General features: G+C 36.4%; 2 protein-coding genes across 4 annotated transcripts; both read left to right on the top strand.

Annotated features, from left to right (window-relative positions):
• Positions 1–12,374: 12,374 nt before the first annotated feature.
• Positions 12,375–21,256, top strand: LOC122318879 (la-related protein 1C-like). Of its 3 annotated transcripts, XR_006244923.1 has the most exons (7): positions 12,375–13,085; positions 13,468–14,035; positions 14,149–14,284; positions 14,403–14,493; positions 18,607–18,864; positions 19,786–19,857; positions 20,130–20,201. XR_006244923.1 is itself a non-coding variant. In XM_043136599.1 (6 exons), the coding sequence occupies exons 1-6, from the start codon at positions 12,603–12,605 to the stop codon at positions 20,415–20,417; spliced, it is 1,554 nt and encodes a 517-aa protein (XP_042992533.1). In that variant the 5' UTR covers positions 12,376–12,602; the 3' UTR covers positions 20,418–21,256. The 3 variants fall into 3 exon arrangements, 2 of the variants coding, with proteins under 2 accessions (XP_042992533.1, XP_042992532.1); XM_043136599.1 differs by lacking the exon at positions 18,607–18,864 and having other exon boundaries at positions 12,376–13,085; positions 14,233–14,284; positions 20,130–21,256; XM_043136598.1 differs by lacking the exon at positions 18,607–18,864 and having other exon boundaries at positions 12,379–13,085; positions 20,130–21,256.
• Positions 21,257–24,872: 3,616 nt separating this feature from the next.
• On the top strand, positions 24,873–25,589 carry LOC122274355 (protein FD-like). Its single transcript, XM_043083401.1, has 2 exons — positions 24,873–25,289; positions 25,467–25,589. The coding sequence occupies exons 1-2, from the start codon at positions 24,873–24,875 to the stop codon at positions 25,587–25,589; spliced, it is 540 nt and encodes a 179-aa protein (XP_042939335.1).
• Positions 25,590–26,683: the final 1,094 nt, after the last annotated feature.

Here is a 26,683-nt window from a genome sequence, read left to right as displayed (position 1 = left end):
GCATCAACGGTTTTAAACTTTTACATATAGAGCTTTGGCTCCTCTTCCTCTTTATTTTGATAATTAAGTTTTTGTCTTCATTACTAACTTTCATTTCCATTTTGGTCGCAGAATGATGATTTTCTGCTTCACCACATTTAGGAGGGAGGGGTAAGTGGGGAAGAAGAAGAAGGGTGAAAATGAACTGTCATTAAACTAGTCCCATACCAGGTCAGTGTTAGTGCGCATGGGTGCACCATTTTGCCTGCAACAAGAATTTTCCAAAAAACCTTTCTCACCTTTTAGATACTTGGGCCCAGTCAAAAAAATAAATGATCCTCTGAAAAATCATATGAAAGTATTTGTTTCACATATCTAAACTTTATGGGCTATCTACTAAGGATAAACTAGGATTCAAAACAACATATATGAATATTTTATGTTTGTAGCAAACTAGTACTCTTAAGTTAGTTAGTGTTGCCAACACCAGTAGCTAAGATTTAGATCAAACTAGGATATATAAACTAACTAATATATGGAATCGCCAATTTGTTAGTGAATAGATATCATTATTACTGATGGGAACTTAAGAGCCAGCAATAGATTAGTGCTTTGGCACTAATAAGAACATTCAAGTGGAAACACTTTATAAGATAAACTACCACTTGGGGATAACAATAAACCTTCGACCAAGAGCTTTAGTTATCAAATCTAAGGAAAAACATGTAAAGAAAAGCAACAAATACAACAAAGTAACATAAACAAATACAAGAAAGTAACGTAAAGTTGGAAGTTGAAAAACATTAGGAAAAAATGTTCAATCCTTTAATATGAGAAAGACCAAAATTTATAAATAAAATCTGCTTTGCATATGTCAGAATGAGAAACAAAAATCCATAAAGTATTAATAGATTCAATATGCTTTCGTGTTCAACAAATTCCATGCTATGGAAAGTACCCAGAAAAAAAGTATTTGGGACAAATTCCATATAGTTTCGAAGGTTGAGAAATTCCATACACTTATTTCCTACGGTTACCAAACCAGAACACATATAGTGATTGGCACAACTATGGACACACATAATGTCTATTTCGCTCAATATTTCCATCAAACAATTAGTGGGCAGAATCAAAAAACTTAGTTACATTCAATAAATGATTAAGAGAAAACAACTTCCATACATAAAATATTAAACAACTGAAACCCCATCTCAATGTCTCTCTTCTACCCTGAAAAGCCAAACTTAAACACAGATTTTATGTAATGGGTAACCAAAGAGATTGAGGTTGTGCGAAAACTTACCGTGATGTAGGGTTTTGGAGATGAGCTAAACGCGCACGCACGTACGTATGTTTTCGAATCACAGATTTCAGAACGGGTTTAGAGTGAGAGACAGCTATAAAATTGAGAGAGTGAGAGAGGGAGAGCGGGCTATGGAAGTGAGAGAGGGAGAGAGGGCTCGAGGCTCATACGAGAGAGGGGCGGCTTCCCTGCATGCAGGAGAAGAGAGGGAGAGGGAGCAACGGAAGTGAGATCGAGATCGAGGGATCGAGGTAGGGCAACGGAAGTGAGATCAGGATCGAGGTAGACGAAGGGCTCAAGTGGAAATGACCAAAATTTTCGATTTTGTGTGTGTAGATGAAGTGGAGTGGGTCACGGATCTGAAACTGTGACGTGGCGACCTTTTTCGTTTTGACTCTAAAGATCCCATTATGTTCTTGCTTCTCTTTAAAGGACACTATTGGTGGTCGCCACCGTTAGATAAATTTTTTTTTTTTTTTTGTTTTATCAAATTATTTTTTAATATTTTAAAAATATTTAAAAAATTTATAATAATATTAAACAATTTTTTTTAATTATTAAAAAAAAAATTGGCCAAAGATGACCTTAGTGTTTTCCTTTCTTAAATGGATTAAAATGGTTATTTGCACTATCCTAATTGTTGTTATCCGTCATATCTATGAAGTGTCAAATCGATGTTAATTTATTTTAAATTAATTATTTTTAATTTTTTATAAAAAAATTAAATATATTTTTAACTTATTTCATATATTTTATATATTCAAATACATCTTAACAACTGTACGTGACAAAACATATTTAACACGGTGTACTCGGAACAAGGATAACAGGTTGTGTTTTGTTTTTTAGCTGCTGCAAGAATTATATATAACGAGGCGTAGGACATGATCCCCACCCACTCTCCTTCTATCTACTTTATAATTACAGCGTCGAACCAGCCAATACGCAAAACATGATAAACGTATCCCACCAAAAAAAAAAAAAAACAAAAACATTATAAACATGTAATAATAAAAGTAAGCAATATAATATTAGCAAGTATTGGGACTTGGACTTGACTTCTAGTTTGGGTTGGTCTGTAATCTACCCAATTACTCGGAGAAAACTACCTCGAGTTTTGAAAGGCTTCAAAATTGATTTATTTATTTCTTTATTTTTTCTAATTTCTCATATAATTTGTATCCATGGCAAAAGCTAAGACTTTTAAACTTAAAACCAGTTTTTCTTCTCACGAGAGAACGTGATTATAATCATCCTGCAAAATCTTATTTGATGAAGAATTCAACAACAAGAACCATTCTCACGAGGGGCACTCAAATTAATTAGTATTTGGGTTTTGCTATTGGCATTTATATATTTTTTTGGGGATTTTCTGTCTGAAACTTTAAATTAAGTTCCAACTAAATTAAAATTTAAGAGATTATAATACATTATTTGTCATTTTTAATTAACTCTTCTTGAGCAAAATTAATAATTAAAAGATTTCAGACGCGAAAATATTTCTTAATTTGTAACAATCTAGGCAACTTTTTTTTTTTTTTTTTTTTTTTTTTTTGATAATAGACTTTAATTTCATTCACTGAAACCGAAGTTACATCTGTGACTAATCAATACAGGACAAACCATATTATCAGTCAAAACTACTCAACTGTTAGGGGCTCCCCCGCCAACAAATTACTTTGTGACGGATATTGTCTAAAACTTCTACACCTCCTCTCCTGACAGCAGTCAAAAGAGAAAGCACTCTGTCTAAGCAGAGATAAAACGACCTTTCTTCCAAAGAAGAAAGGTACACCCAAGCTCCATCCTCCCAAAGAGGAGGAGTACAACCACACTCTCTCCTCCCAATGAGGAAGAGTACTACCACCTACATTCCTCCAAAAGAGGAGTAGGACAAACACCCATATTCCTCTAAAAGAGAAAATGGGACACTAGTCTATTTTTTATTTATTATAAAACTAAAACAAACCAATAAAAGAAAAAACAGAAAAACAAAACAAACTGGACTGGTCTAATAAACTAAAGGCCCAGCCTAAGCCGAAGGCCCAGCTAGCACGTGGGGGCCCAACCCGTTAGGGTTCATCTCTTCCATCTACTGCCGCCGCCCGTCTTCATCACTGAAGATTCATCATCCAGAAACCGTCCAATAGCACACGAGCAAAACACTGCTCTCATGATAGAAGATTTCAGATCAGCCCACACCGCATCCTCCACGCCACACCGATGAGTTTCTGCTCAGTCGTGCCCCGGTATACTGGTCGGCCCTCACTTCCGGACCTCTCACGTACCTCCCCCTCCAGCACCCAAGCGGCTGACCACCACGAGAGCAGCCCTCTGTGATACAACCCCAACCCACGCCACCCCTGTTTTAAGCCAAAAAACAGAGCTACCGCTAACCATCCAACCACCCCACAGCGGGTTGCACATCCGCTAACCACCCAAGACCACCCCAGCACCCCAGCGGCTGACCACCACGGGAGCAGCCCTCTGTGATACAACCCCAACCCACGCCACCCCTGTTTTAAGCCAAAAAAACAGAGCAAACGCTAATCACCCAACCACCCCACAGCGGGTTGCACGTCCGCGAGGGACCATCCCAATAGACCAGAACCACCGCTCTGCCACTCACCCCAAAACCAGATGCCAAACCGACCACCACACGTCGCCATATACATCCGAAGAGGGGTGAAAATAAGGGCTCGGCCACGGTACTTGAGTCACGGCGATACAGCTCACCTTCGGTCTTCACCCGAGAGCTTATTCAACATCAAAACAAGAGCATCCTCCCAAATCTAAACTAAGAAACCAAAAAAGGAAAAGAAAGAAAGAGGGAGGAAGGAAGGGAGGATGGAGCCGAGGCTCCCATCCCCCCCCCTGCCCCCGGACTCGTTGCTGGATTTACTGGTTTTCTAGAGAGAAGCTAGAGGTTCTCTCTCTAGCGGCCGAAGGGTAGTAGTAACAATCTAGGCAACTTTAACTTAACCTTAATCAATGAAATATCTTATTCGAAAGTCAAACTTCCAACGGGAGCTACGAGCAAGAAGAGTAGCATTTTCTTTACTAGTTAGTATCCTATATTTTAAGGGTTGTGGGCAAAATTAATGAAAATTGAAACTGAATTGTAGTATATCTAAGTCCTCATGTATGTTAGACTCAGTCAGAGGATACAACTCGTTTGATAAATAGAAAGAAAAATGGTTATAATCCAAATAGCCATTATTAAACCAGCGTTTTAAACTTATTAGAGTCCTTCTACTAAAAAAGGGATGTGGAGGACCTATAATTTGTATAATTGATATAATAAGATTTGATTTATCAAAAATTTAAATCGAATATTACTAATAATCAAATTCTATTATATTAATAATATAAAAGAGTTATTCTGCTCAGCAACCTATGCTATACACCTATTATAAAAAGATATAAAAAAATAAAAAAAAAATATGAGGTGTAATATTGTTGAATTTAAAAAAAATTTGTCTATTTTTCTAAAATTACAATATTAAATTACGAGAAATCGAAACCTATAACATTTTTCAATGGTCTTATTATTTTAAACCTGGTTGTACTCGTTACTAACCGAGGTTGTTGTTATATTGGTTCATGACAAAGATGAGGTCGGTATTGGTAATCAAAGCTATTTTATTATGATATAAACACAGAGAAGTCAGATTGTGATTAATCATTATTCATATATTAAATATTTAATAAAAGAAAAAAAAATAAAATTAAAAAAAATATAATGTATGGAGGTTGTATGAATAGTAAGAGTTTGAGTAGAATTTTTCATAATTGTTAGTTGCGAAATATTTCTTTCCCCCCAACTATTCGCCGTGATGCAGTATACTATTATCATCCAGTACCCATGCAACTCGGGGAAAACATTCTTACGAAAATGTAAAAAGAAAGTGGTTTTTAAAATATATATATATATATATAAATCTCTCTATTATTATTATTATTATTTGTAACTACTATTCTAAATTAGTTTTTTTTTTTCTTTTTCATTTTAAGGGGAAAATTGGGTACATTGGAACTATATTTAGATCAAGAAGGAAATAAACAGTGCTCCTCTCCTAGAGTTTCCTTTGTAGAGGTTTTTCTACTGCCTAGTGCAGTTTTCTGTTTCTTATCGGCCAAGATGATTACGGAAGATGATCTTCCAGTTCTTTATACAAAGGTTTCTTTAACATAGAAGGAAAGTGAAGATGTGTGTATAGAGCCCGAAAATCTGGAGGAAGTGTTTCCTAGAGGAGGAAAGTGTTTGTTTATAAAACTCTTTACGGAGAAATACTTTAATAGGGAAGCGCTTAAGGGTATGATGCGTAAAGCTTGGCGAACCGTCAAGGGTGTTCGTTTCTGAGACCTCTCGGCAACGTTATTTCTTGCAGAATTTGAGGACAACAGAGACAGAGAAGGTCTTGTGGGAGGGGCCATGGACTTTTGATAAGCATCTGATTTTGCTAGCAGAGGCAGATGGACGGCTTCAAGTTCAACAGATCAAAATGGAAATTGCATCATTATGGGTCAGACTCCATGACCTTCCGATTATGGCTCGCAACATTCATGTTGGTCGGAAACTTGGGGAAAAGATTGGGTCGTTGAAGAGGTGGATTTGGATAAGGGTGAAGTGGAATGGGGTGAGTATCTCCGAGTGAGGGTTAACCTCAATGTCTATGACCCTCTTTTACGAGGGTCCAAGTTATTTATTGGAGATGGAGAGTCTGTCTAGATCCGATTTTCTTACAAACGATTGTCAAATTTTTGCTACTGGTGTGGAAGGATGGGCCACATAGACAAAGAGTGTCATTGTAGGGAGGTCAGTCCTGGGATGGAAAATCAGGAGGCGATTCAACCATATGGGATATGGTTATAGGCAGGAAGTTTCAGTGATAGGAAGATTACAATGTGGGGTCGTTCCTCAGGGGTCATGAAGAAGGACTCTGCAAAACAATCCTTTGTCCCGTCTAGTTCGTCGAAAGACCCTGCTCCAACAACAGCGAACGAGTCCACAGTGCGGCGAATCTCTTGAAGGAAGTATAGCGGCGAGGCCGGCTGATTTCCAGGCAAGTCCGTTACATATTAAAACTTGTGATGTGGCTAAAACGGAAACGGTTATGGGAAGTGATAATGGGGTGCATGGAGGAAGGGGGGAGGCTAATGGGGTTAATAGAGAGGCTTTTGAGAATGGGCTTGTTGAGGTCCAGGTCATATCTGGGCCTAAGCTCATGAAAAGTAATGAAATGCTGAGGAAGCCTGATTTATCGGGTGCACGTAGATGGCGTCGTCAAATGTCGTTTTGCTCTGAAACGACCAGCCCTAAATTTACAATTGAAGCTGTACTTTTGAAAGAAATGAAGAAGAGAAAACAGGGACTGCTAAGACTGAAGCTGTGCGGCAAGTGCGAAGGAAGAGTGATCCTCTGAGGAGCGAAGATGAACTTGGTTTCGGAAAAACGAAGGTGGCAGAAACTTCTAAGCTATCGGCGGTGGCTGTTGAACAACACCGCCGGCAGCCATGAAAATCTTAGCTTGGAATGCCCGTGGGCTTGGGAACCCACATGGCATTCGTCACCCCTGCGACTTAACGAAGAGGGAAGCTCCCGATGTTTTGTTTCTTCAAGAGACTCGGCTTAGTGTTCGTGATGCTGAAAACTGTAAGTTCAAATTAGGTTTTTCGAATTGTTTAGCAGTGGGTACAAATGGTAGAAAAGGGGGTATTGCTTTGTTTTGGGGAAGGGATGTAGGTCTTTCAATTGTTAACTATTCTGCATATCACATTGATGCTGTAGTTAGCGATGATTCGGTTGTTGGGGGTTCTTGGCATTTAACGGCCATATATGGGTTCCCTAAAACTCAATTGCGTCATAGAACTTGGGGTCTTCTTAGGAGTCTTAGACGTTTGGATGGGGAGGCATGGTTGGTTATGGGTGATCTAAATGAGACTATGTTTCACCACGAAAAACAGGGGGGAAATCCTAAGCCAGAAAGTCAACTTGCTGCTTTTCGCGATGTGGTGGAAGATTGTGAGCTATGTGATATGGGGTTCCATGGTTATAAATTTACATGGTCGAATAGAAGGGAAGGTCATTCCTGTGTTAACGAACGTTTAGATAGGTTCCTTGCCAATTACACTTGGCGGAATTTTTATCCTAATGCAAAGGTTAATCACGGGCTAGTGGCCTATTCTGATCATTTACCAATTTGGATAGATTTGGAAGGTGAGTCCGAGTTTGTAATTCAAAAGAAAAAATTGTTTCGATTTGAGGAAATGTGGGTTGGAAATATAGAGTGTGAAGCCATTATTCAAGATCAATGGAGGATGGGCACTTCTCAATCAACTATGGAGGATGTGGAGGGGATGATTCGGGAGAGTGGTGTTAAGCTATAGTTATGGAACAGAAATAGTTTTGGGAATGTCCAGAAAAAGCTTCAACAAGCCAATTTGCAATTGAAACATGTTTATGAGGATGTTAGAGGGCTTGATATTTCAGCATTAAATGTTGCTAGAAAGGAGGTTCAGATTTGGATGGAGAGGGATGAAGTGATGTGGAGACAGCATTCAAAGGTTCTATGGCTAAGAGAAGGGGATCAAAATTCAAGGTATTTTCACATGAAAGCATCTCAAAGGAGGAAAAAGAATAGATTGAGAAGAATTCAAGATGAGCAGGGGCAGTGGAATGAGCGGTCCAGCATGGATAATGTAATTCTTGATTACTTTAGAGAGTTGTTTACTTCTTCAAGTCCAAATGTTTCTCTAGAGTTTCTGCATGTTTTAAGGAGAAGAGTGACTCCTCACATGAATGATGATTTAAGAAGAACATATACTGAAGATGAGGTTAAGGCGGTGCTACATTAGATGCACCCTTCAAAGGCTCCGAGTCCAGATGGCATGTCGCCAATTTTTTTCTAAAAATATTGGCATGCGGTGGGTGGATCAGTGACTGTAGTTGTTTTGAATGCCCTCAACTCAGGTTCTTTTCCATCATCTCTTAATCATATCTTTATTTCTTTGATCCTAAAGCAAAAGTCTCCAACTAGAGTAACGGATTATAGGCCGATTAGTTTAGGTAATGTGGCCTATAAGTTGATTGCTAAAGTTATTGCAAATAGGCTGAAATTGGTGTTACCTAGTATTATTGGGAAATGTCAAAGTGCTTTTGTGCCGGGACGTTTAATTACGGATAATGTTCTTATAGCTTATGAATTAATTCATTACTTGAGGCAAAAGAGGTCAGGAAAACAGGGTTTTATGTCTTTGAAATTGGATATGAGTAAAGCGTATGATCGGGGTGGAGTGAGGTTTTTTAAAATCTATCATGGAGGTGTTGGGTTTCCATGATGAGTTTGTAAAGCTGATTATGCTGTGTGTTAGTTCAATTTTCTTTTCGGTGCTTATTAATGGTGAACCAAAGGGTCCTATAACCCCTTCAAGAGGTCTTAGACAGGGGGATCCATTGTCTCCCTATCTTTTTCTCTTATGTTCTGAGGGCTTAACCAGTTTATTAAAGGAAGCTGGATTGAGGAAGCAACTTTCAGGAATTAAAATTTGCAGAGGGGCTTCGAATATCACTCACTTACTGTTTGCGGATGATAGTTTGGTGTTTTGTAAGGCTGAATCTGAAGAGAATAGGAGGGTTCAAGCAATTCTGGAAAAATATGAGGTAGTTTTCTGGTCAAAGGATTAATAAAGAGAAAACATCCATGGTTTTTAGTGATAATGTGCCGAGTGAAACCCGAGAAGAGATTAAAAATTTATGGGATAATTCTGAAATTCAGCAATATGACAAGTATCTGGGGTTACCACCTTTTGTGGGAAGATCAAAGAACTGAGCATTCCAAGTCATTAAACATAGAGTATGGCAGAAACTGTAAATGTGGAAAGAAAAGTTGCTTTCTCAAGGGGGAAAGGAAATCTTGTTAAAGGCAGTGGCGCTTTCAATTCCATCATATTCTATGAGTTGTTTTTTTCTTCCTTCAAGCTTATGTGATGAGTTGGAGGCCATGATAGCTCGGTTTTGGTAGGGACAGAAAGATAACGAGAGGAACTATATTTAGGGCCAAAGAGATAAGCCCATATGTTGGAAGGTCCAAATTTGAAGCCTCAAGAGTCAAGCTTAGTTGTTTGAAACGAGGGCTGCAAGTCTAGGGATTCAACCAACAGACGCGTGAAGGATAAATAATATGGTGAATAGACAGCACCTCCATCTTATCAGGAAGTTGTCCTACTAGTTTATTCGAAATAATCAAAGATAGACTCAGATGGCAGTACTTATTATTACCTTAAATAATACTTATAACACATAATTGATTCATTGACATACGGATTTTGAGATTACTTACATCTAATTTAAGTATAGGAGTCCCATTGGGCACTTTGTGCCGCCGCTTTATTTGTTGCAGATCATCCATGTAATTGGTGGGGTAAAACACGTCCTTAACATTCATGCAATTGATTAACAATTTGGAGGTGAATACCAAATCTAATAGTTTTGGGACAATTGTAAATCGATTATTAATGCTTAATAGTTTAGTTGGATTTGACATTTGTGTATTTTTTTGAAATAAAATAAAAATTATATATACTATACTATCATCTTATTTTCATTACAATATATAAGATGTGACACATTTATCATTTTATATAGTGTGATAAAAATAAAAAAGAAGTATGATATATAATATTACTTTTATATATATATATATATATATCTAAACAAAGGTACAATAATGAGAGAGAAATTTGGCATAGAACTCTATAAATTTGCTGATTTTTCTAAATAACTGTGGTAAGCAAAAGACAAATTAAAATTTAACACCGGTTTTATTGCTTACTTGATGACCATCCTACAGCTAGCACTCAATGAAATTGTGCATGCTTTACTAACGATAGCAGCCTAGCAGGCCTATCCAATTTGTGTTGTCGAGACCTTTATCGATCATTCTATAAATATTTATAAGCCTTGCTTTTATGGACTTAAAGGGCCCACTACAGCCACTGTGGTGGGCTTCGGACTCTTGCCTCCCCTCCAAAAAAACAAAAAGTTTCCATGTATAGAACATCAAAATCCACTACTCTAATATCAAATTAGCTGAGTTATTGAGTAATCTCTTCCAACCATTTGTATGCGTTTTTTTATTTACTTTTTCCTTGCTCGAATTAAATGATGAGCTTCAAAATGAACCATAAATTATGATTATAAAATGAAATTACGATACTTTAATGATCATGTTATAAAATGAGTTATAGTTAAGAGGTCAAAATATATATTTTTTTGTTTCCAATGTTATATCAAAATCAATAGAGGTGAAAATATCAACGCCAATAGTACCCAATTTACATTTTTTGATATAATAATATGATATATAACATATAAAAATTATAATTCAAATGAGAAAAGTATAATTTAAAAGAATAATCATATTTTGTTATTTAAAATTTACTGCTTAGATTACATTCTTGACGTGATACCACCATGTGATGCCACGTGATTTATTAAAATAAAAAATCAATTACTAAAGAGTAGAGAATCTAAACTTTGACTTTTCTTCTTTTTATATTTTTCCTTTTAATCTGAATATATATTTTTTTTATAAATCATCTGACACTACATGATGGTGCCATGTCAATATAGTCAATAGCCACATGAGCGATAAGTTTTAGAGCAATGTTATCTACAGTCTTCATTTGGAGACTGCAATGCAAGACTAAACAATTTTATCTTTAAAAATTTTTAAACTTACAAAAATATCTATCCTAAAATGATTTTTTTTCATTTAATAAAAAACTTGCACATGCAACTGTAAATAGAATTTCTCTAAGTTTTATATGTTCAATAGGAGTGTTAATTCAAAATCATGATAGCAAATAATATTTTCATATAATGAAGTATATATATCTATTCTATTATAATAATTGACTATCTAATTATAAATAGTAACTTTTGTTATTTTTCGTTAACTTTTCTTATTTTTTCGTTAAGTCTGTTAAGTCCTGTTTTACCAAAAGGCACTTAAGAGTCTAAGACTTTTGATTATTTGACATGTAATTTCCTTGTAGAATTTAGTGAAGGATCCTGTTTTTCCAAGAGATTCTTAAGACCCTTAACCATTTGACGTGTAGCTCTTTGTAAAATTTATGAAGGATCATATTTTACCAAAATGCCCTTAATAGCCATACGGCGCATATGAATTGACATATTTTTTTTATATCTTTTTGTTTAGACAGCGTACTAATTTTTTTTTTCAATTTTTTTAAATAAAAAATTAAATGACTTTACTCTTTAGAATAGAAACGTTTTAGAGCATTCTTATTATAACATTCAATTTTAAGTAAATTTAACTAGTAAAATACTTAAAACACTCAATATTTAATATTAATTATTAATTTATTTAGAATATAATTATTATTAATATTTTAATTAGTAGAATTATAAAATGTGATAAAAATGAAAATTTAAAAAGTTATTAAAATAATAATATTTTATTATTATCTAAAGTAAATAGATAATTCAATATGAATGTACATCAATGCTCGTACTTTATTAAAGTTTAGATTTATTTTATTTTATTTTTTATTTTTATCTTGAGTTTTTACTTTTTTTTAATCTTATATTTTCTTTTCACAGACAAATAAATTACTTATTTTTATTTTTTTATTCAAATCATTATGTCAAGTGCACTCTGGGCCATTTTGTAGTGTGTATATATATATATATGAGAAATAATAGTTACAGTCCTGAGTACGTAAGCGTCGTATAATTATTTAAAAAAATAAATAAAAAAAGGACACACATAAAAAGAAATTAATTTTTAATAATAAATTTTATTTTTTTAAATAATTATACGTTAGTTGCGTACTTTATTATTGTATATAATATTATTTTTTATATATATATTAAAAAAAACAAATGAATAAATTTAAACAATCTATTATCTATACCTGTCTTATCCAAGGAAATATCGTAATTTAGGAAGGTAAGTAACAGAATCCAAATCGGAAAACGAAAATGGTGTGATTCGATAAATCACGAAAAGTTTGGGGGTTATCTCGTAAATCAGAATCAGGGTTCATGACAAAGACCTACATTATAAGTCTACAAGAAACACCAGGGAGGGGGAAACAGGGAGAGAAAACTGTTTGCTTTGCACGGCTTGCTCTCGCTCTCCGTCTTCTGTTTTTGCATTTGTGGATTAGATTAGCCCTAATTCGCTTCCTCAATTAACTTTTTGATCATTTCAGATAAATTTTCTTTTACATATAAATATCAAATCAATTCCCTCTGCAATTTTTCATACATAAAAAAATTCTGAATTTTGGAATGGCTACCACAGCCGATTCCCCCTCTACTCCTGCGGTACCTGCCGGACGGGCTGGCGAAAACATTAACAGTCCGCAATTCCGGCGAAAAAATCTACAGTCTCCGTGGACACAAGTTGTTCGGGGTGAAGTTCTGGAGTCTCTCTCGGCTGTCCATTCTTCGCCTTCGTCTTCATCATTATCAACGGCTTCTCAACCGGAACAAACGCCGTTCTCCGATTGCTCCCCACCGAAGATGGATTCGCCGTCACCGCCGCCGCTGGATATCTGCTCAGCCGGTGAGGTTTCTGATGTCAATAACGGCAATGTAGCTCGGCAGACGAAGCTGGCTTGGAACAAACTCTCGAACGGCGTTCTCGAGGTTGGTTCCGTAATGGATGCGGTCTCTTGGCCTGCATTATCCGAGTCTACTAAGGCTTTACCTAAATCGTCGGTGGATTCATCATCGAAGATTGTCACCGATGCATCATTCTCCACTTCTCAGGTTTGATTTCAATGCTTTCACTCTAATTCTCTGTTTGGTTTCTAAGAACAAAGGGAATGCCGAGTATTTTCTTGATCATACGTTTGGTTCCATAATAGAATATTGAATATAACATCTAATGTGATTTTTCCTCCTTTTTACTTTTCTATTTTAGGGTTTCGATTAATGAAAAACCTTGCGTAGTTGTTGGGTGGTGTTTTACGGTTTTCTGGAATCAAACAATGGAAGATATATCAGATTCAGAATCAGAATTTCCCTTTCTTTGGGTCCTCTGCATGTTCTTTGCAACTTGCTATTCTTCCTATATAAAGTTAGTAATTATAAAAATAAATAATATAAGGCTCACCCTTATCTTTGTGCTTGACTCTGTGTGCTGTAACAGGGCCCTGTTATTCCAGAGTCACCCCAGAAACAAGCTACTAATAATGCAAACCCTAATTCTACCACAAACCACATATTTCCTGTTCGTCAAAGATCTATGAAGCGGGGTAGTGGTGGAAACAACAGGGGTGGGTCTACACGTGGTGGCTTCACTCATCCTCCACCGCCACCGCCACCGTTTCCTGTGTTCCCGATAGCTCCGAATGGTTATCCTAATCTGGTACCAGGAGTGGCTGATCCTTCTCATAGAGAGTTTCCTTATAGGAGCAGTCATTGGGAAACCAGACCAGCTGGAGGATTTGTGTCTCCATCACATTCTGCGAATGGTCATCGGAATACCTTCCGCAGGGGAAATTTTGGTCCCCACCAACGTGGAGATGGTACCTACCATAACAATCATGGGGGCAGGCGTGATCATGATCGGGGGAATTATGGGAATGCCAGAGATGTTCACTTGCAACCACATAGAGCTCCTCCAAGGGGCTTTGTAAGGCCTACGCAACCTAATGCAGCTGCATTTGTTAACCCTCCCATGGTGAGACCCTTTGTCAACCCCATGGGTTTTCCTGGTAAGTTTATTTTCTTTTGCTCGGAAAATCTACACGTTAGGAATTTATTTTCTTTGTGATAATATCCATTTCTATGACGCAAACGTGAAACAAATATCTCCACTATTTTTCAGAGTTTTACTATATACCTCCAGTGTCAATGGAGCCCTATAGGCCATTCATTCCTCATCCACTGCCATTGCTTATGCCTGTTGCAGAACCTCCGCCTTTGCCTGCTTTATTAGTTCACCAGATAAATTATTATTTCGGGTACTTTAACATTGTCAGCCTTTCTTTATGGACGTTTGTATCATATGAATCTATTTGTACTTTTTTAAAGCCTTTTGTGAAGTTAACTATTAATGCGCCCTTGATTTGTTAAATACAGTGATAATAATTTGGTCACGGATGACTTTTTGAGGTCACACATGGATGATCAGGGCTGGGTGCCAATTTCTTTAATAGCAAGCTTTCCTCGTGTGAGTTTTCTTATGGTTAAGCAATCTCCAATTCTTTTTTAATACAGTGACTATGCTTTAGATCTATCTTATTTGTATCAATTAATTTTGAGTTATCCAGCATCTCACAAGGATATTAACCTTTTCTAATAAATTATATAATTCAGTGGTAGTTGAGCATGTCAGCTATCAAATATGACTATAATCCTGGCTAGCTTAAAATGCCTTTCTTCTGTGGTAGATAACGATTACTAGATTGTTGGGCAGAGGCTTAAAGGGCACCCTTGAAGCTTATTTATTAGTCCTCTCCTATTACTTCTGGTGTAAGGAGGTTCATTCAAGTATAGTGCAGTTGTTTATAGTTTTAGTAACACAGAACAATAAACTCAACTACACTTGTTCACTCTAGGAGATCCGATCTTCCCTCTAGTTTTTTGTTGCATTCATTAGGGAGCCTTTACTTGATATAGTTAGTAAATTTCTTGGATTTACTATAGAGTAAGGACCCATTTGGATGTGTTGAGATGGTTTAATCCCACCCTATCCCATCTCATCTCAACATCCAAACACACACCTTTCAATTTCAAATCTTTAAACTTTGCATCTAATCAGTACCTAATCATTATAACTTTCTCAAACCAAAACAAAAAGAAAAAAAAAATCAACTTTTTCAAATTCAAAACAAAAATAATATTAAAAAAAATAATATTATAACAATATTTTACTTATAAAAAAAAATATTATAACAATATTTTAAATTTTATAATATTTTTATTCAACTTTTTCTCTATCCTTCCTCAAAACCCCATAAAACATCTTAACTCAAACCATTTCACCATTATTCACAAATTTCTCATCTCAACATCCAAACAACGTCTAAGACTCTTCCAGTTAGCTGTGACACCTCCAATGTTGGTATGGAATGATGGTGCCAGCCATTTCATGGCTAGAGAAGAAGCATATTTTTCCAGAGTCTAGGCTATTTTTGTGATGCCTGAAATTGCTGGTTGTGGGCTTTTATTTTGTCAATAGGTGAATATCATCCAGTTTATGGATTCTTTGTGTAGACAGTAGGCTTTGAAGCTTGTTCATGGTCAAAATGGGAGTTCTAATTGTATTAGGGAGAGTTAAGATCTAGAGCCTATATAAGTTTCCATTGCACTGAAATCATTCAGAGTTGAAGGATGGAATTGAGTACTTTGTTTTATGTAAAGCTTGTGTGCCTAAGGTGCTTTCTTTTTTTCTGTCTGTTGGTCAGTGTTCATTTAACTGATCATTAATGCACAGCTCTGCTCACAATTCTTCAAATTCCACTTTTTCGTTCTTCTTTTTTTTTTTTTTTTTTTTTTTTTTTAATTCTTTCTTGTGCTTTTGTGATGAATCCTCAACTTTTGTCCTAGATATTTCGAAGCTTGAAATTTCAAAATTTTCCATATTCTAAGCCACTAAATGAACCCTTAAAACAAACTAAAAAATGTAAAATCTTGTTTGACATGAAATCCTCAATCTGTTTGCTTCAAGAAACAGTCCTCATCATCCTTTAACCCTATCCTTTCAGAACAGAATTCTTTATTCAAATCCCAAATACACTGCTCTACTATAACGCCCCAAGGAATGCCCAAGCCACATCTAGGCATACACTTTAGAAGGACTAGTTAATGATACAATTGGAGCTCCATTGGAACTGGTATAAAGGGCAAGAACAGAATCTCATTTCCAAGTAATGTGGGGTTTGATACCCCGCCTACTTCTATCACTTAGTATGGGGTATCAAAGTCTTCCCCCTTTAAATTCCCGACGTCCCTCGTCGGGCCAATCTGTCATAGGTGGTATGGCTCAAGTCTCATATGTCTCGTTGGGATAGGCTCTGATACCATTTGTAATGCTTTAAGGAAGGCCCAAGCCACATTTAGTCCTATACTCCAAAAGGACTAGTCAATGATACAATTGAGTCCCATTGGAACCATTATAAAGAGCAAACACTTTTCCTTCCCAAGCAATGTGGGATCTCATCTACATTGGCCCAGCTCTAAACCCTCAACTTTCAGCCCTAAAGGCCAGCACGACAAAAAAATCCTCTATAAATCTGTTCTTTCATGGAAAGATAACTTTTCCTCAACTGAAACCAACATATAGAATCAATTATTATTTTTTGATAAGTGAGATACAGAATCAATTATTATGCTTGATGCGAGAACTAATCTCTTTTGCGGGTATTTTTGAGCCATTAAATTGAAATTTATCAAAGTATATATGATATATAGGAGCTTATAAATTAAAATTTTAGAAATTAATGTGAGTGGAAAAGTTTAGGGAAGATAAAAGATAATTGCAACTCGGGAAAATAATTGATGTGCTATAGTGCATGTATAGCAAAAGATGTAACAATAAAAAATAATTCTTATGCTGCTAGTATATTCTAAAATACTTTTTTTAGGCTCCATGTTTTGGCCTTAATGATATGAATTGAAGAGGTTCAAATCCAGTTACGAGATCTTTCTTCTTTTTTTTTTCAGTTACAAGATCTTGCAAATGATACTTTCATCTGCAAGATAGAGCATAAGATGAGTGAATGATGTGCCACTAGTACATTATTAGGGAGATAGTGATTGGAAGGTGAACCTTTTCACATCATTTTTTGACCGGCTATACTCCAATATGGTGAGTTGCAATGTTGTCGATAGAATGATGTGGGGCCCATTCAGAAAAGGATTTTTCAAAGTAAAGTCATCTTATAATTATTATGTGCACATGATATGGTCCCTTCAGGGATACTTAATTGGAGGAAAAAAAGTTACCCATAGAGTGCATTTCTTCATCTTGACAATGTTTTTAGGAAGATTCTTAAATTGGATAATGTGAGGAAGTGAGGGTTGTAGTTCTCAATTGGTGTTTCGTGTACATAAGAAGAACAGGGAAACAGTGGATCACCTTTTATTGCACTGTGAGGTTGCTAGCATTTTATGCTACATGGTCTTTAGCTTATTTTGGACGGATTGGATTTTACCTAATCTAGTGGTGGAACTCCTAGCATGTGTGGGAAGGGCTGTTTGGTAGCCATTTGTGCATACTATTATGGAGAATCCTTCCTTCTTGCCTGTTGTGATCTATTTGGAAAACTGGAGATGAAAAGCTGGAGATGGACTGATGGAGATGGAAAGCTGGAGATGGACTGATGGAGCCCATGTCATCAATTCTTAATAGCCTTTATCTTTGGATGGTTATCCAAGTACAGCTTTTACGTCTCTCTTTTTCAAGGATTGTTTGAGCTCTTTCATTTTGGTGGATCTATTGTATGCTTCTTTTGTATGGGTGTAACACCCTCTTATCATATTAATATCAATTAATTTGTACCTGTTTTAAAAAAGTACCTTATAATATTATTTAGGTGGCGGTGAAAGGGTATGTGCTTAATAATTAAGAGTTGTCTTTGGATACAGATCTTCAAGTGTTTTTTCAGACATTTTTTGGGTGCTTCATTTTATGAATTTCCTATACGGCACATGGTGATGGAGAGGTTTGAGTTGTTCAGTCTCCATAATTTTGCCTTTGATCATGGGGAACTTTCCCTTGGCTGTTGGCCTGACCACTTCCTCACTTTATCTTCAGATACTTGTGCTGGAAATAATGCAATATCTAGGCCGTATGATCTGGTTTAATGGCCAACAGTAGAATGGGTAGCACTTTTTCATGCAGCAATTGTGGCTTGATGATAGGGGTGTACATGAAACCGCCAAACCGACCTCCACGGACGGAAACTGACCGCTGGTCGCCAGAACCGGCAAAGAACTGGTCGGTGGTCGAGTGAAATATATAGGAACTGACGTCGGTCGGCTCGGTCCCGGTTCGACCCAGGGGAAAACCGCTGAACCGACTGACCGGTTCATATATATATATATATATATATTTATACATATAAAAACAGCGCCGTTTCACTTAAATAAGTGAGATGGTGTCGTTTTGAAACCTGGAAATTAAAAAAAAAAAAATAATAGAACGGCGCCATTTGGCTTAAAAGCCAAACGACACCGTTTCAAAATGAATTAACAACCCCCCCTCTAACTCCTCTTCTTCTTCCCCGCATCATCTTCTACCTCAGTTCCTCTCTGCAACGTTCTTCTTCTTCTATGGCAGACGATGGCACAATGCGGATTCCTTCATCCTCAGTTCCTCCTCCTTCATAGAAGACACCGACGGTAAACTGATGACCGCACTGATGCACATCGAGACTGATATGATCGGTTTTCTCTTTCCAAACCCATTGTTTCGGTCGGTGGTGTTGGCTTATGGCAGAGTTGGTGGTGTCTCGGTTTGGCGTCGAAATCGACGCCTAACCCATCGGTATACAGCTCTAGCTTGATCCAGTAATGGCCCCATTCTCTTTTAGGAAGGGTAAGCACACAAAAACAATCTGTTTTGTATGAGACTATTTAGAAACTGAGGACAATGTGATGGAGATCTAAATATCTTGAAGAAATTTCTCTCTCTAGTGATGTCCATGTTACATATTTTACTTTGCGGTATATGGTGTGCTTTGGACAAAGCAATGGCCCAAATGTGTTGCAAACTAAAAATTATACCAATTAATACTCTTTGGATCCATTGCCCCGTGTACTTGGGCTATTATGCAATTTATGCCTATTTATATCAATGAAATCCATGTTTTGCTGATAAAAAAAAAAAAAATTGAACTATCTTGAACTAGAATCTTAAGAAATTTGTGAACTCTACTTTATGGTTGATTATGTTGATTATTAAAACTGTGTTGTCTAAACTTCTTGTGAGACTATTTAATGGTGGATGCTGCACTAGTTGACTATGTTTTCATGTGGCCTAACATGAAATCCTCTTCATGTGGATTAGTGTTTTTGTGCTAGATCTGGCTGTAGATACCTTTTATATTTTAAAATTAAATGTTGACATTATGGAGTCAAGGCCATATCTAGTTCTCTTCCAAGATCCCAACATATGTGGACTTCAGGTAAATGATCACACTTTGTCAGGCCATATGGGACTCAAGAGTTGGCAACTTCATTTTATTTTTTTCCCTCTCTTTTCTTTAAAAATTGCAGGCCCTCAGTCTGAATTTAACACAGTATTGAAAATAACTAAGATCTCCTTAGGCAGGACATTGACAAGCAAAGTGTTTATTACTCAGAAGTGGCATAATATCTGCAATTTGCTTTCTATATATTACATGTATCTTGCCTCCTGTTTCCATTTGAATCCAACTTTGTTCCAAGCTTTGGCCTTCCATTTATTTCCCCAGTATTGAATATCCTTGCTTATCAATTTTACTTTATGGCTCTGCAGGTTAAGAAGTTGTCAACCAATATCAAGTACATATTGGATTCCTTGAAAGCATCGACCATTGTGGAAGTACAGGTAAATTTCCTTGCTCATTGTAAAACTGAATTCTTTTGACCGTCTTCTGCTTTCTTATATTGGATTTGTATGTTTTGCAATCTTATATTTTAATCAATTTTTTTTTTTTTACTTATAAAAGAAAAAAAAATCATATTTTTGCATTCAGTTGGATACTACATACTTATACTGATTACGGGGGCACTGTAGCATTATGGAAACAGCATGCAATATGCTGCCAAATAATTATTGTTTTGTATGTCTAGTCTGAATCTCTTTTGAAATTGCTGCAGGATGACAAGGTGAGGAAGCGTAACGATTGGAAGAAATGGATACCAGCTTCTGCTCTACTTCCCTCTGATTCAGGCTCTGTTTCTCCGAATAACTCAAGTCATGATAGGCTGGTAACTTCTTTTCAGAAGATCACAGTGGAGGAAGTTGATACGAATCAAAGTGGTGTGACAGGTAAGGCAGACCCTAACTCTGAACCTGTTACAGGAAGATGTTTAACTGACTCAACTGGAGAGTCACAAATCCCTAATGGGGAGGTTACCCAAAACATCTACACGGAACAGAACTGATCAATATATGCCCCCAAAGAAATTCAAGCACACTCGCAGCAAGTCAGTGCACTTCTATGTTTTGGAGGGTTTCTGGGGAAAATTGGGAGTGGGGCTTCTGTTGGTGGTGTGGGATCTTTTCTTTTGTTTACTCAGTCACAGACTGGTTTTGGCAGTATTTTGATGAGGCTGATAGAAGATACAGAATAAAATTATCTATAAATTATTGGCTAAAGATAAAGAATGAAAAGAGAGTGAGACAAGACAGTATGTAGACGATTGGTTCAGGCTGAACCGCTGAAGTTCTCGGGTTGTATAGCTTGGTTTTGGTGTGAATGTCTGTATTTTGGATTTATGATGCCATCTGGTGGTGTGGGTGGGTATGACACTCAAGAGGGCAAAACTAGAGGTGTTTCCCAGTTAGCGTGTTCTGGGTCCTGGTTAACTTCCTTGTCTGGGGGAAACAGAGAAGATGGGGGGGGGGGGGTGGGAATTGCCGTGCCTTGGTGTGCTCGGTGGCCAGAAAACGGTAGGCGAGACTTTGTTTGAATGCCTCCTATTTGTACTTCCCCAGACTTCAATCATTTTAAATTTATTATTTCTTGGAAAATACATCGTTACATTAGATCTTAAATGTACGCATCTTTTTTTTAATTTTTAGGAATTTTGCAAAGGTTTTGTTGGATGATAGCATTTAGTCTGAAATGGTGCATGGAAGATTAGATCTTTTTATTTTTATTTTTTTAAGTTGTGTTCTGCATTAGTCTTGGATCTTTGTTTCAGGCTGCAGTATTAGTGTTTATTTAGTATATTGCGAGTTTCAAGGCATGATTTTTATGCCTCTGCTTTTATCTGTCAAAGCTTGTTTAGTATTTTTCATCTACGGTGTAAATTACTACCCGACCCCCACAGTATTCATCTACGGTGCTAGAAAGAAGAAGACTTCTAAATAGATTTTCTTCTGTTACTATTTGGGCTTTTCGTATTAGCATGAAGTTCACTTGGAGGAATGCATAATTTTTAATTCCAATTCAACCCTAGTATGTCCATTCACGATTAGGTTTCTACTATTCATTTTATATTGTACAGCTCCTCTTTGAGGAATGCTTTCAATGAATGTTTGAGAAATTTCTTTTAATTGGAGTTGCATTGTATGATTTCGAGTGTCTTTGTAAAAGAGTCTACCTTTTGACTAAGGTTAGGTTTGGATGTTGAATTGAGATAAAAGTTACAAATTGAATAAAATATTATTAAAATATTATTGTTTAATATTATTATTGTTTTGAGATTTGAAAATTTTTGAATTGTTTATTATATTTTGCATAAGAATTTAAAAAAAATTGTAATAATTAGATGAATTGGGAGGATTTTTTAATCCAAACTTGGCAATTAATATAAGTGTCCCTATGAGTTGTCTTAAGGCATATTTGGACACTCCGAGTATCGCATAATTTTGTGAACAAAAGTGAATGGTTTGAGTGAGATGTTTTATTAAGTAGTTTTTTTAACCTATCAATAAAAAAGTTTTGGGAAACGAAAGAAAAAAAGTTGAATAAAAAGATTATAAATATTAAAAGATTATTTGAATATGATTTTTTTAAAATTTGTATTGATTTTTGTGTTTGAATAATAATTAGGCAATGATTAAATGAAAGAGTTAAAAATTTGAAATTAAAAGGAGTTGTGTTTGAGTGATAATTTTGAGATTTTTCATAGTGTCCAAACAGGGCATGTTTTGGAGCACAATTGTTCTCAAATACTCTCAAGCTACTTAATTACTATTCACAAATAGTTCATTAATATTGACAAACTATTTTACTAATCTTTACTAATAATATATTCTTAGCATCCAAACCTAGCCTTAGGGGATATTTAAAAATAATTTTCATATTATTTCATCTCATCTCATTTAACAAGCATTCCTTAATCTACCATTTGAATCCTTGCCCCTGGCGTGGTGTAAATTATTAAGAGGTCCTTAGTGGGAGTATTACAACTTTTTAGTTAAGGGTGTACATAAAAAATGAGGTAGGGTCTTTACATCCGGATATTGGGGAGCATCCCGATTTTTGATATCGGATGGATGCCTACCCGGTTTCAACTTTTTAAAAAAAAAATTATTTTCTATAATCAATAGAGTCCATGACTGTAGATGCATAGAATAAACTGTTCCATGTATTCGACACTTCGAGCAAGCACCAGTGATTGCAATTAGCATAAGAATGTGGTTTACTTCATTGCTTTGGTGTCAGCACCTTTCCTTGCCTTACAATATAAACAGATGTATGTGCATCTATTTGATAATGAGTTAATTTTGTGACGTTCAAGTACGTTACTGGTGTCCTCATTTGTCCAATTATACTCTCAACGTCTCCAATTGGATCGAGAAATTAATAAGGCTCATCTTTAATGGGTTGTATACCACTCTTTACCATAGTGTAGTGCTGTCAAGCCTCGAAAAAATATCTTTGCACTAGTCTTATCTACATTGTGATTAGGGGTAAGAAATGATTGGTCTGAATCAGAGAAATAGACTAGACCGGTCGGTCTTGGTTCATGTTTTAGAGGACCAAAAAGTTTCAGTCCGGTCCGGTCCCGATTTAGAGTTTTTCCACTCCTGATCGGACTGAATGAAAAAAAAAAATTATATATTATTTATATAATAATTGTATAATTTATTATGTAATTTTCATCTAACCTATCACCATTACCAATATAAAATTTTAAATATGTTATTAACAAATTAATATTCTATCAATTATTAACTAATTATAAGTAATTATATAAGTTAATAATGTCATTTTTATCTAATTTATTATCATTGGTCATATAAAATATTTTTTTATTGAGTTAGTTACATAATTCACATTAATGAGTAAATCACTTTTAATTTAGTATTTAAAATAATTTTCTTATTAATCGATTTCTTTTTTTAAAAAGAAGAAAAAAAAATTTGGGTCAAATCGAATGGATTGATTGGACCAGATCAATAGCTACTGGTTTGGTCTGGTTTTTAGGGATGTTCGGTCTAGTTCGATTCGAGAAAAATGATGGATCAAGTCCGAACCGGTCTGATTTCACCTCTACCGCGGACGTCTTTGGTGTGGTCAGCCGGCTATTCTTCACCAAGGTATGTCTTGGAAAAAACATTCGTGGAAAAATGTCAAATTTTTTGTGCATCGATTATTATAAAATATGATGGATATTATAGAATAAAGCAGACATGCCAGTTTAGATATAATGAAAGATCCACCCCAGTCGTGCGTTTTGAATAAAGGAATGACCAATAATGAGATGCTCTGATGATATGGCAAGTTCAAGATTATCTGATATACCCCCCCCCCCCCCCCCTCCAATCTAAGGGTGCTACTCGCTCTGTAAGTGTGGGTAGCAATCTCCTCTGCCTCCCAACCCCATCTCTGTCTGGTTAGGGTGATATTTTTTAATCCCGGCCCCAACTCCACCCGGACGCAATGATCGTTCGCCTCAATGTCCAAGCAGGCCGGATATGGGAACCCCCAAGGGGGCCTAATTCTATCACCGTGATCCAGCTGCAGAGGTGGGGAATACTTGACATGCATGAATATTTATAGTTTCTCCCGAGTCTTCATTAGGGTCAACTTATAAATTTAATAAAATTTAAAATAAAAAATACACCTAGTCAAAGACTCAAGGCACAGGCCATTGTCACAGACTTAGAATTTCTTCACACGTCCCGTGCGGTTTTAGGAAATTTTGTCTCCATAAAGCTCCTAAGTAAACTTTCTAGATGACTCAAGACAAAAGAGAACAAATCTAGAATGAGAAAGTAGATAGAGAAGCTTTAGAGAACTTGTTTGCTCTTATTGCTTGGTGTCTTACACAAATGAGGACTCTCCCTATTTATAGGGACCTCTTAGTACAAAGAATGATTAGGATTGTGACACTTGTCACCACTCCAAGGGTAAAAAAAATTCTAAATCACTATCCTAGAATTATCTACAAGGTTCTCCCTAAAAAGTTTTACATTATTCTAGAGTACTCCATACAACTCCACAATATTCTACAAGATTTAAGAGTAATCTACAAAGGACTAAGAGATTCTAGAAGGTTATGAAATTCTCTAAAAAAATCTGGGCGGTGACACTAGGCTCCTGCATTCCACGTTGCAACTCTCTCTCTCTCTCTCTCTCTCTCTCTCTCTCTCTCTCTCTCTCTCTCTCAAAACCATGCGTAACTCAACAGGCGCAATCAACCATAATGGCAGAAATGGAAACTCCATCTCGCCCTACAAATCCTTCTCCACCGGCAATCAACCTTGTCCCTCTCCTTATACAGCTTCATCCCCGGTCATTGCAACCCCACCAGCCAGAAAATTCGTGGAAGATGTTTGGAAAGATATCATTTTGGCCTCTCTTCATGATCCCCCCTACAACACCACCCTCTCCTCCACCGTGATCACCACCACCACCCACAAGCCTGCCTGCCTTTTGCGGTATGAACCTCCAAGACTTCTTTGCTCGACCTCTCAGCAAAGACCGACCCACGAGATTTGCATCATCATCAAGCACCGGCGATGACCATTCATCTGCCTTGGAAACCACTTTATTGGGTTCTCCGGCGCCACCTCCAGCTACCATTTTGAGCATGAAATCCGGCTCTGATTTTGCATACCTTCAAAGCTCATGTACTACTATTGGGCCAAACCCACGATTGCAAAGGCATGTCAGTTTCACTACACCTTCTTTTGTTTCCTCCTTTAACTCTCTGTTCGATGTGTGCAGCTCTTCTTTGGTACTCCCTACTTGTTGCAAAAGAAGGGCTCAAGAAAATGATGATAATCCCGGCGATCGGAGAAATAAGTGCATGATCAAGAACAGAGAATCAGCCGCTCGCTCTAGAGCAAGGAAACGGGTTTCTGTACTCTCTTTGGAACATTTGAAACATTCTAGGGTTGATTTTCATACTGATATATTGGTGTTATGAACTTTACTATTTTTAGTGTTGATGGATATGTTGATTTTAATTTTCATGTTGACTGATGTGCTGCTGGGATTTTGTTTCATACCATTTTGGATCTTTTTTGGGTAGGCTTACACGAGTGAGTTGAAACTTGAAGTTGCCCGCTTACAGGAAGAGAATGCTAGGCTTGAAAGGCAGCAAAGGGAAGTCAAAACAAAGCAATATATTAGTTTTGCTTATATGGATTTGTAGAGCTGTTGCTAGTTCGTTACCCAATCAAGGAAATAGAATGTGTGATTGGTTAATTTATTTTTAGTATATTTGTACTTGCAGCTTTGCGTTGCAGCCAATGCTCACTTTTGAAAAAACCATCGCATCTACAGAACCTCAACTGCTCCATTTTTAGAAGTAAGAATGCAATACCCTTCTATTTTAGTATGATCCTATACCTTCTTTCATTTCAAGAACAAACCAAGCTCGCCAAATTTCTCTTGAAATATGCATCAAATGATCAGTTTTTAATGTTTTTATCAATGCATAATGGAAAGAAGATAACAGAGGAAATGCAGAAAATATATTGTATTTCTCGTTTATCTAGTCTGCTGTACAGTGGTCATATTTATACACAAATGCAGCGAAATTAAAATTAAAAGGAAGATGAAATTGAATAACGGGCTGTATAGAATCAGAGGAAGTGGGCCGAGATGATGTTAACGGGCTGGAAGACTGTTTTGCAAAGGGAAACACACATTCATCAAACAAGACATCCCGAGAAATGTACATACGGCCAGTAGGAATATGAAAACATAAGTATCCATGATGAGAAAACATAAGTATCCATGATGAGCTGAGCTATATCCAAGAAAGACACATGGGATGGAACGGAAATTGATTTTATGTTTATTATATGGCCTAAGATTAGGCAAACAAAGACACCCAAATGTTTTCAAGAAAGTATAATCTGGATATTTTTGAAATAACATTTCAAAAGGAGATTTATTATGTAGAACAGGAGAGGGCAGTCGATTAATTAAGAACACAGCAGTGACAAAAGCATCAGACCAATAAAGTTGTAGTGCAAAAGAATGAGCGAGCAAGGCAAGCCCAGTTTCAACAATGTGTCGGTGTTTTCATTCAACCGACCCATTTTGAGAGTGGGCATATGGACAAGATAAACGATGAGCAATACCAAAGGAATGTAACACAGTGTTAAGGGATCTGAATTCACCGCCCCAATCAGACTGTAAGGCTCGAATTTTTGTATTAAGAAGAGTTTCTACATGACGTTTGAAATGTAAAAAGATAGAGACTACATCAGATTTATATTTTAATGGAAAAATCCAGGT

The sequence above is a fragment of the Carya illinoinensis genome, chromosome 8 (genome assembly GCF_018687715.1).
Source record: "Carya illinoinensis cultivar Pawnee chromosome 8, C.illinoinensisPawnee_v1, whole genome shotgun sequence".
Classification (NCBI taxonomy): domain Eukaryota; kingdom Viridiplantae; phylum Streptophyta; class Magnoliopsida; order Fagales; family Juglandaceae; genus Carya; species Carya illinoinensis.
Note: the sequence above shows the minus strand (reverse complement) of the source record. Positions and strands in the feature narration are given on the sequence as shown.